We start from the raw sequence: 11323 nt of genomic DNA, 5'->3' as shown, positions 1-11323 counted from the left end.
TAGGGGTGAATCGTATCGCATCGCATCGGTAGCTGCTTCATATGTATCTTTAATGTATCGTATCATTGGCTATGCATCGAGATGCGTATCGTATCGGCCTGAGTCGTGAGATGCACATCCCTAATAGTGAGCTCATTTTAGACTAGAAAGTACATATAAATTCAAGTTACAAAAAATATAATTGTACATCCAAATGTGTTTTCTAAAGTTTTTTTTGTCATTGTTAATGCACTTTTATAAAAACAACAACTCAGAGACCAACAAATCTGAGCGTCATGCATAACTGACAAAGTCCTATTATGTGATGCATATTTTGTGTAGCTGGCACTATTGACCAGCATAATAGACTCTACCAGTATAATAGACTTTTTATGCATGTGTTTTAGGTTCATGTTTGTAAGATTTTTGGAAGATGGAGAGACAAATATGTACTTATTTCAGAAAGTATTGATGATAGTGATATGAAAGCATCAGAAAATCAGGTTGTAGTAATAAAACAAGTTGCTGAGGACCAAGGAGGATAGAAGCAATGAGGGTGAGGGCAGTGATGAAGAATAGGTTGTTGTGGAAGTCAGAAATTTGGGTACATTATTGTATGCCAGTTTGAAAGATGTGATCCATACAACAACCAGAGGTCAGGAAAGATGCTAATGTCTATTGGCATTGCTATACTGACAGGCAGCGATGCTCCAATGATGACTGCACAAGTCAACATCTACTTGCGTGTGGGATGTGTGGGGTACACTAAAAAAGAAGAGTCTTGTTGATTTTCACATGTGCTACGATAATTGATTTGAAATTCCAAGATGAAACACAATTTTAAAGTTGTTTTAATGCTTCTGAAACACTAAGACATGGTTTTCAGGCAGTGAAATTGCATCCGAATTTGTGTGAAGTTTTAGACATTTTCACTCGCGAGTTCCAAATCAAATATAGCAGCACAACATTTTTTTTTATTTTGTTTGAAACAGTAAGATTTTTTCACTTCTTTTCAAATAGTGAAAAAGCATTTGATCGTGTGTGAAGTTTCAGACAATTTGACAAAAATAATTTACCCTAATGGGACAACGTCAGTTATAAATGACAGATCCCTAAAAAAAGGTCAGATGAAGAAAACACATTTTGGAAAATGATTTTACTCCTAAATATATGTAAAATATAAAGTCAATATTTTTTACGCTGTAAATTCATAATTACTCCTATAGAGGGTTAAATGTACTAAATTGCAACTTTATCACTGCGAATGTGTAATTACAAATATATTTAAATAAATTACATATTTCAATAGAAATGACATGTCAGTACATTTGGCGGCACTTTAAAGAAAAGTAAAAGGAAATACAGTTTCCTAGATGAAAAACAATTGTATAAATATTGTTTATTTATTTTACAAAAAAAAAAAACATCATGGTTAACATATGTCATTACAGTCATTGACATTATTTGTGTTTTGTATTATTTGCTTATTTGTATGAAAACTGTGCCAACTTTGGTTTAGGGATAATTCATAATTAATAGTAAGTGAGTGACGTGACATGTGGCCAAGTATGGTGACCCATACTTGGAATTAGTGCTCTGCATTTAACCCATCCAAAGTGCACACACACAGCAGTGAACACACACACACCGTGAACACACACCCGGAGCAGTGGGCAGCCATTTTTGCTGCGGCGCCCGGGGAGCAGTTGGGGGTTCGGTGCCTTGCTCAAGGGCACCTCAGTCGTGGTATTGAAGGTGGGAGAGAGCGCTGTACATTCACTCCCCCCACCTACATTCCCTGCCGGTACGAGACTCGAACCCGCAACCTTTGGGTTACGAGTCCGAATCTCTAACCATTAGGCCACGACTTCCCCAAAAGTAAAATGTATAAGCAATAGTTATTTACCACCAACAAATAAAATAAAATGACTGATGCTTCTTATACTGTCTGAAGAGGATTACATTTTCATTTATGATGATTTTACTAGCAGAAACTATGGTTGAAATAGTGAATTTCATTTGGGAGAAAGAAATGTCATGATAAATAAATAAATAAACAAACTTTGGTGACATTCTCAAATTCACATTTTTATTCACATTTATTATAGGCTACTTTTGATTTAGAGAACCATATAACTATGTTCTTCTTTTTATAAAGTTAAAAGAAAGGAAAATTCATAATCATGTATAGTACGATAAGACTCACTTACCTTGGGCCACAATAAACATGGAGCCGCTTTCATTCCGCATCTGTTTTCCGGAAAAGCCCGAATGACGTTCGGCTCTGCGAAGTCATTGTATGTAAACAAGGTCAAGTATTCGCTGCAGCATTCATTCTCCTCTGACTCGCTGGACGACTTTCTCTGTGGAAGGATCCATTCCGCGGCACAGCACACCTCTTACAGGTACAGTGATGAATGCATACGGACATATGATGCTATGCATGCTGATTTATTTTCTCTCTGTCTATTTTTTGCAAACCTTGTGCAGCATGTTGTTTTCTCATGTACGTCATGAAAACACAGCATGGCATTGTTTACATGCATACACTCGCAGTGTGAAGATCATGCGAAATATGTTGTGTCGGACTGACTTGAGAATGTCGTTCAAGGGCATTACCTCATCAATATACATGAAAGAGCTTGTGCAGTGCAGCAAAGTCATGCGTCTCTTCCAGTATTTATTCAGCTCTAGACGCGTGTCAGAATTACAATGCCGTCAAATGTACATTTACCTCAGATTTGTATTATATTTAAATGCATGATGATGTTTATAAGCCTTTTGAACTCCATTACAAATGCTGAAATTGCACGTACAGTATATACGAGCCCTTGTTCCGGTGAATTCAGTTTCCCTGTTTCCCCCTCACAGCGCCTGCGCAACTTCGCAGTGTTGCCAAGTCCGCGGTTTTCCAGCGGTAGTTTGTAGTAGCAATTGGGCGTTTTTTTTTTAAATATCCTGGCAACCCTGAAACTTCAGTACTAAAATCATGACGTCATGATTTCGACCCGGCTAAGCAAGTCCGCTTATGGTGGTTTTGCTGTCTTTCTGCAAGCAACGTTCATTTCACCATGTTAATTATATCATTTGTAATTAAATACCTATTAATGTACGTGACGTCCTGTTCAATCGCAACATAGAGTCAGATTTCCCTGCTAATTCTAACGTTTGCCTGTTATGAAGTGTAACACCATTCATTACAATTAGACAGTTAAATTCCTTCGTCAGGGGCATTCTTTTGTTCAGACGCCCATTTCCATTTTATCGTTATTGCTGTTGTTAGTGTGTGTGTGTGTGTTTCTGTGTGTAAGCCTTGTCGAAATAATAACAAATAAACTATATTGCACATTTTGAGACAATTATGGTTATTTAACATATTGTATGATCTTTCAGATTACCTGTGATGGATGTGACAGGTGGTAGCACCAGTCATGTGTTGGCAACCCACCAGTCAATAAAGAATATTATTGGCCAGCGTGTATTATCTGAGTCAGTATATTATGAACATTTTGTAAATAGTTTTTGCTTGCTTTTCAAAATTGCACTTGTATTGACTTTTTTGTGTTTCTACGATTGTATATTTTAGTTTGTATGGTTTCAAAATTGCTTTTCTGTTGTACTGTATTGCACTATTGTATTTTTAAAAAGTGATTAATTTATTTTTGATTGTGATTTCCCATTGTTTAAACTTGTGCACTCACGGTTAACATTAAAAAGACCAGAACGTCTTGAAATTGTGTAGTTTTGTAAAAAAAAAAGTGTATCTTTTAAGATATGTTCCCCCTGCGTGTTTAGTGTTTTAGTTTAAGACACTATTCTGCAGATAAAAGTGGCTAGACATAATTATGACATTTAAAAAAAAAAGGGGGGGGGCAATTTTCTCAGGCCTCTGGAAAAATCTGTTCCCCCTGTGTTTTCAGTGTAAACTGCAGAGAAAAGTGGTTAGACGTAATTATGATATTTTAAAAACACATCAGGAGCATCACTCTGAGTTACCTAAAATAATTAGACGTTAGAATTAGCAGGGAAATCTGACTATGTTGCGATTGAACAGGACGTCACATACATTAATACGTATTAATCATGACGTCATGATTTTAGTACTGAAGTTTCAGGGTTGCCAGGATATTTTTTTATAAAAACCGCCCAATTGCTACTACAAACTACCGCTGGAAAACCACGGACTTGGCAACACTGCGAAGTTGCGCAGGCGCTGTGAGGGGGAAACGGAAACTGAATTCACCGGAACACCCTTTTATAGGATCCTAGACGATTTTGTGTAAGATAGTTTTGAAGTCTTACCTGTCTGTTCTCAGAAATGATACAACAGATAATTATAATTGGTATTTAGTTATAATAATTTCATATTACTTCATATGAATTTTGTTGTATTAGCTCGGATACCGTATAATATCAAAGTATCAAACAAAATATTAATCTAAGCTATATGAAATGAGTCATTTCATTTCTAATATAATTACTGCAAATGAGCAGCGGCACTATATTCTTCCTCTTTGTCTATGTTTTATTACTATAAGTTAGAATGTAATGTTGGTGTTTGGATAATCCTCCACCACATCCTCTGATGATCATCACAGCTTTGAGTCACGTGTGCTCTCCTCAGTCACAAAATGAGCTTTTGCACAGATAGTACGTTTTTTTCTTTAATGATCTTAATGTCCAAAAGACTTTTTGTTATCGTTTTTGCTCATAACTCGATTTTCTGACTGATGATAAGATGTGTGGGAAAAAACAGCTCTGGCAAACACCCACAGCACTCCAGTATGATGGTGGACAAGCACCACTTGTTATCTTCATAAAATGATCAAATCTGGTTTTGTAGTCATGCGACACTTGTGAAAAAGAAGTACACTTTAGCATTCTTTTAAAAAGTTTGCTTGTTATGGAAATCATTCACTTTAAAAGAATAGGCCTACTTAAGTGCAAACTGAATGTAATGTTTTCTGACACTTAATTGCAATTAAATAAAAATGTATTATAGTTAAATTTATATTAAATGCCATTTCAAAAAAACAAGCAAACAAACAAAAAAACTTTAGGGTGCTTTTTGACCCACTTAAGTAAGACTAAAGTAAGATCTCCATACGTAATTTTATAATTACTTCTTGTCTTTGAAATATGGTTAAAGTGAATTGCTGAATGTACTGACAAACATTTATGATCAAATAAAATATACTTTAATGTAATTTCTTTTGAAATGTTTGTCATATCACAAAGTGCAAATTTTTAAAAAGTGTACTTAAGTGTTTAGAAACAGTCATAAAAGTATACTATCTTTAAGTGCACTTAAAGTGGCCTTTTATTTCATTATTATATTATCTCCAAATATAGTTTGAAAAAGTGACCCTGGAGCACAAAACCAGTCTTAAGGGTCAATTTCTTGAAATTGAGATTTTTACATCATTTGAACAAATAAATAAATGAATAAATAAGCTTTCCATTGATGTATGGTTTGTAAGGATAGAACAATATTTGGTTGAGATACAACTATTTGAAAATCTGGAATCTGAGGATGCAAAAAAATCCAAATATTGAGAAAATCGCCTTTAAAGTTGTCCAAATGAAGTTCTTAGCAATGCATATTATTAATCAAAAATTAAGGTTTGATATATTTACGGTAGGAAATTTACAAAATATCTTCATGGAACGTGATCTTTACTTAATATCCTAATGATTTTTGGCATAAAAGAAAAATCTATAATTTTGACCCATAGAATGTATTGTTGGCTGTTGCTACAAATATACCCCAGCGACTTAAGACTGGTTTTGTGCTCCAGGGTCACAAATATACTTTAAAGATTTTTAGTACACTTTCAATACAATTAAGCACACTTATTTTTTTTACAAGAGTGTAGGCCATGCGGTTGTATAAACACTGAACTCCTGAAGCTTTGCATTATTCAGGTCAAGAGCAAGGTGTCTATATATCTGCTTAGTGTTTAATCATTTATCAAGCAGTCTGCTGGGTTGACACATTGTTTTTGAAGTTTAAATTAGGTTTGTGTATCACTCGGTAAGAAAAACCTTTAAATGACCTCTAAGTTTTGACAGAAAACCGTTGTCATTTTCTGTCTTTGCTGTAGTTTTTCCTCTGGTGAAGGATTTCTGTGAGCAGCAGCCACCATGATGCAGTGTCTTCAGTTTCTGGTCGAACCAACCAAGAATGTTACGGAGAAGTTTAAGGTACCTTGCACAAATATGTTGTCAATCTGTTCTTCTTAGATACAGTGACATATAAAAACAGAATGAAACTGTTGTTTCAAAACATTCAGTAGGCATGACAAAGTTTGTCTATCTCTTAGTCGAAAAAGTGAGATAAAAGGCTCTTTTAGCTGGTCATTGTGACCGATTTCAATAGCTGTGAGTCTTCTGCTGCTCATTAACAGGAGACAAAGACACAGGAAGTAGACTACGCATGAGTTGCATTTTAATGAAACACTGTTCTTGTTTGTTTGCTGTAACCTTAATGAAAAACCTCCCTGAACATGCTGAAATAGTTTCACATAGACAAGCTTTTGAACTTTCAGAATAAATTCTGGTCCACTTTACAGCTTACCCTGCTGAGAAAAACAATAGAAACCATCACAGAAAACTCTAATGGTTTCCACTACAAATAGCATTACAAACATTACAAACCATCAACATTAAAAATGGTTTTCTGTCGTGTGTTTTGGGATATATTCCATTAGGATGTATTGGTTTTAACAAGCCACCAATAGAAGGCGACCAGTAGAAACCCACAGGGTCCATTACAGTTTCCATTGAAACCAACACAAGTCCCATTATAACCAATAAAACCATTACAGTTTTGTAATGGTGTCTATTGTTTTTTTTTCAGCAGGGTAGTGCAGCCAAGAAACTTCATGAATGACACAAAAAGAGACCGATTACAGTTTGTTTTAATGTGTCATCAATGTGATGATTTCTGTCAACCCAAAAGTAATATGTACAGATTGATTTATCTGATAAATTTGTTCTTTTGTGTTTCATGAATAGGGCCTGTAGGCAGTCCATCACTTAGACTAGCCTTGAAATAGCTTTGATTGTTTTAGCGTTTATCAAGATTCGTATAACATTTAATGAATTTATTAATTCAGGAGTTTCGTAAGAAGGTGAAAAATGAGAAGAGAGAACCACTGGACGAGAGCCAGCAGTTCATTGTCAACCTGGCCAAGGATCTGGGACGTGTCTGTCAGGTACAGCCACTGGAACTGACATTTAATGACATATTCACTAACTTAAAAAATACTTTCATTTTTTTTTATGTACTAAAAAAAACCTGGAAACTCACATTAACTAAATGACAGTTGTTGAACTTTTTTCAGTGTTCTCTGTTTAAAAAAAAAAAAGAAAGATGACAAAAATGAAAGATATTATGAATTCAATTTCAATAGGTAGCATTTCAAACACTATTGCTATCAGATGTTGACCTCAACGTGCTGTATGGTTTAAAACGTAATATGTTACAAAAAAACTAGATTTTTAAGATATGAAGTTCTCTTTGCTACCTAAATTCAAATTCAGTAACTGAACTGAATTATTGGGTTCTGATGGTACGTGTGTGTTTTCTTCTCTCCTGGTGGCCGTAGAGGTCAGAGGTGTTGGAGAACATCTCAAAGAGTGAGGATGTGTGGCCCACTCTCACCTGCAGGGCCTTCATTCTGGAGTGGGCATCGCTGCTCGAGAGCAAGGCAAGATGCTCATTTATACCTTTACTCTATTTTTTATGCACCCGCTGAAACCAAATTGCTGCAAATTGACGTACTTTTTTGACTCCTTAAAAGGCTGCTTATGTAGGCATCTCACTAGCTTACCAGAACTAGAGTGTCACCAAATATTGTTCTAACAGAAAAGACCAATGCTGACTGATGGATGGCCAGAGAGAAGTGACTGGAAGGATCTGACTCTGAGCAGTGAGCAGGATATAGAGAGCGCCAGGAGAGTCATTCTCACCTGGACCAAAGACCTGAGGGCCCAACCTGAGGTACACACACACACACACACACTCGCTGGGTTTCCATGTTTTTAATTGGGACATTCTAAATGCTATTATTTTTGGAATATTCATTTTTTGCGTGAACTTTTCCTTTAATAGTTGCATGTCAGTTATGTTGAGTGGCAACATTTGCATCATTTATTCCCACATTGCTGTGTAGCAAAGTGTGTGGCCTGGAGAGCAGGTGGTGGCGGCTTTGGATGACCTTGAGAATCACTGGAAAAAAGGTCAGATGGCCACCCTGCAGTCGGCCATGGAGCTGGTGTTCTGGACGCTAATCAGCAAAGAACTAGACAAGGTGTGAAGAAAACAACATTGCATAGTTTAATTCAGTGGGCAAATTCATTTATTGTAACATAAAACTGATTTATTTGTGCGTTTAGGAGAACATTCCGCAAAAGTGGCTTATGTGGAAACAGAGGAGCCAAAAAATAGGTCTGAACATCACATCAGTTTCTTGAATATCATGAATATAAGAAAAATGATTTCAGATGTGCTGTAAACGACTTCAGCTGTGGCTAACCTTGTTCACGTATCTGTCAGGTAGTAGCGAAATATAATGCCTGGTATTAAAACATCTTGCTGACAGCACCTTCATTTTTCTATTTTTTGTTTTTGACTTAGGTGCCACCCCATATATTCCTCATGTAGGTGAGTCCTGTGTTAATGTTTCTCTTTTGAAAATCTGAATGGATATTCTGGACAGTTTTGCAATTATAGGGTGGATTGAATATTTAGACTCGTTATGAACTTGAGCTAATTATTGCTTTTCATTATTTAGTGTGGGACTGGATCAGTGATGCAGGAGGTAAGATGTTTATTTGTTTATTTAATGCTGTAAAAAACAGTAATATTGTGAAATATTATTACAATTTAAAATGAGTGTTTCCTATGGGAATACATTTTAAAATGTAATTTATTCCTGTGATGCAAAGCTGAATTTTCAGTCTCCTCCAGAAATCATAATAATATGCTGATTTGTTGCTCAAGAAATGTATTATTATTATCAGTGTTGAAAATACGTTTTTGGAAAACATGATACATTTTTTCAGGATTTTTTATGAATTGAAATATAAATATTTTTTAACATTTTAAATGTCTTTACACTTGTGATCAATTTAATGCATCCTTGTTAATTAAAAGCGTTCATTTAAAAAATAAATAAATACAATAAAATATTACCAACCCAAAAGTTTTGAATGGTAGTGTAAATAAAGTTGCTGACACTGTGATATTCTACTAATTCTACATGTCACTGAAAAATACTGAGTAAAACTGAGGATTTAGAATTGTAGAAATATTTACTTTTAATTTAACTGAAAGCTACCAAAATACTATTTAATACCAACAAGTAGTCCACTATCTTGTCGTAATGCATTATGGGATTACAAGTATAGCATCACATACAAATCTACATAGTATTTGTGAAGCGGATAGAATTTAGTCTAAATTCTAAATATAGTATACATAGAATTTGTTTTTTGTTTAGTTTAGAATTTAGAATTTTGTTTAAAGATGGTATCTTACCATCTTTGTGACTTGAATGCTGCAAAATGCTGCCTACATAGGCCGCTCTCTAGGTTTTGAAACAGAGCCATTTTCATTAGCTATGTTTCCATTCCATCCACCTATTTTTATGCGCATTTTGGAATATCGCATAAAAACGGAAACGCCAAGATGCGCATAAATTCTAAAAACATACAGTATTCGCACATTTGAGTAGGATAAACTTTTTATCCGATAAGAAAAAATGCGCATAAACTACGATGGAAAAACATTTACCGAATAAATTCCTCCATGCGCATCGAAAAAGTCATGTGACTTTGTGCTATGAGACGGGATAACTTGACTAGCAGCGGACCGATCTCGTTCACAGCATCTTTATGTTGTTATGGTCATTCTGAAATGCCTGAGCAAAGTCTGTCGTCAAAGTATTTCTGTATAATTGTCTTACACGACTGCATTCCCAAACAGCAGCATCCACCTCCGAAAGCATTGACCACATTTATTGTGTTTCGTCTGCTCGCTCTGAGGTGCAAGTAATTTATATCATATATGAAAATGATTACATTTAGTGGCTTCTCCTAGTTTTCTTAGTGATATTCAGTGCCACAGTTTACCAGGAAGTGATTTTGTTCTCTGTTTTGCGCATAAGTTAAATTCGCATCTTTGGATGGAAACATAGCTATTGATTCATAGTTCATAAAACTGATTACACATTAGTCACAACCCTCCATTCATTCCATCATAGTGGAGGTGACCCTTGACCTGGACACGGCCAACCCTGACCTGCTGGTCTCCGAGGATGAGAAGCGCATGCGCTGTGGTTTCGAGCGCAAAGACGTGCCCAACTATCACCAGCGCTTCGACGGTTGGTGGTGTGCGGTGGGAACCGAAGGCTTCGCCTCTGGCCGCCAGTACTGGGAGGTGGATGTGGGAGAAATGGACTGGCGCATCGGTGTGGCCAAAGAGTCCGCCTTGCGTAAGGGCTTCAAGTCCCTGAACACCAACACTGGCTACCTGACCCTGCGGCTGGAGCGTGGCACGGAGCTAAAGGCCCTCACCGTGCCGTTCACCGCCCTGCCGGCCGCCTTGATTCCTCAAAAGGTCGGTGTCTACCTAGACTACGACCAGGGCCAGCTGTCCTTCTACGACGTGGAGAACCGCTCCCACATCTACACCTACAACGAGACATTTGACGAAAAGCTCTTCCCGCTCTTCGGAACGGTGGAGATCGTGAAAGACCTGGTGATCAGATCCCCCAGGAACAGGAGCCACTGCCTGTGTCCCGGCATTTGCCTGTGGGGTTGAGACCCAACCGAATCCAACCGGAGCCCAGTGCTTAATCTCTAGACCAGTGGTTCTCAACTGGACCTTAATATGTTACCATTTGTACAGATAGGGTCACAGGGTCGCAAATGCAAGTATTTTGCTAAGTATTTTTACCCATAGGGATTTTGTGAAGTGCTTTAAAGGGTTAGTTCCCCCAAAAATGAAAATTAGCCCATAAATTACTCACCCTCAAGTCATCCTAGGTGTATATGACTTTCTTCTTTCAGACGAATCCAGTCGGAGTTATATAAAAAATTGCCTTTGATCTTTCAAGCTGTTTAATGCCACTCAGCGGGTGTTGCATGCATCAGTCCAAAAGCACTTAATTAAAATGCGCCCATCCATAAAAAAAAGTGTCTCTCACAGCTCCGGGGGGTGAACAAAGGCCTTCTGTAGCGAATCGATGCGTTTTTGTTAGAAAAATATCCATATTCAAAACTTAATAATCACTTTAATGTAGCTTGCGCCAACAGTTGTACACGGAAGCAGTTCCGG

General features: G+C 36.8%; 1 protein-coding gene across 1 annotated transcript; it reads left to right on the top strand.

Moving 5' to 3' along the window:
- Positions 1–2276: 2276 nt before the first annotated feature.
- On the top strand, positions 2277–11018 carry LOC107665693 (butyrophilin subfamily 3 member A3-like). Its single transcript, XM_016456681.1, has 10 exons — positions 2277–2384; positions 6084–6183; positions 7098–7196; positions 7590–7691; positions 7850–7984; positions 8157–8294; positions 8380–8431; positions 8621–8647; positions 8778–8804; positions 10248–11018. Exons 2-10 carry the CDS (start codon positions 6124–6126, stop codon positions 10805–10807), a joined length of 1200 nt encoding a protein of 399 aa, XP_016312167.1. The 5' UTR covers positions 2277–2384; positions 6084–6123; the 3' UTR covers positions 10808–11018.
- The last annotated feature ends 305 nt before the right edge of the window (positions 11019–11323 follow it).

The sequence above is a fragment of the Sinocyclocheilus anshuiensis genome, unplaced genomic scaffold (genome assembly GCF_001515605.1).
Source record: "Sinocyclocheilus anshuiensis isolate Anshui unplaced genomic scaffold, SAMN03320099.WGS_v1.1 scaffold229, whole genome shotgun sequence".
Taxonomy (NCBI): domain Eukaryota; kingdom Metazoa; phylum Chordata; class Actinopteri; order Cypriniformes; family Cyprinidae; genus Sinocyclocheilus; species Sinocyclocheilus anshuiensis.
This window is presented reverse-complemented; position numbering and strand designations above follow the sequence as displayed.

What these genes read in the sequence shown, in the direction of transcription:
- LOC107665693 (XM_016456681.1), top strand. Translation starts at nt 6,124, where the DNA reads ATGATGCAGTGTCTTCAGTTTCTGGTCGAACCAACCAAGAATGTTACG. An exon ending in ATCTGGGACGTGTCTGTCAG is followed by an intron (nt 7,197 to 7,589) that starts GTACAGCCACTG and finishes TGGTGGCCGTAG; the next exon opens with AGGTCAGAGGTGTTGGAGAA. An exon ending in ACAGAGGAGCCAAAAAATAG is followed by an intron (nt 8,432 to 8,620) that starts GTCTGAACATCA and finishes TTTTTGACTTAG; the next exon opens with GTGCCACCCCATATATTCCT.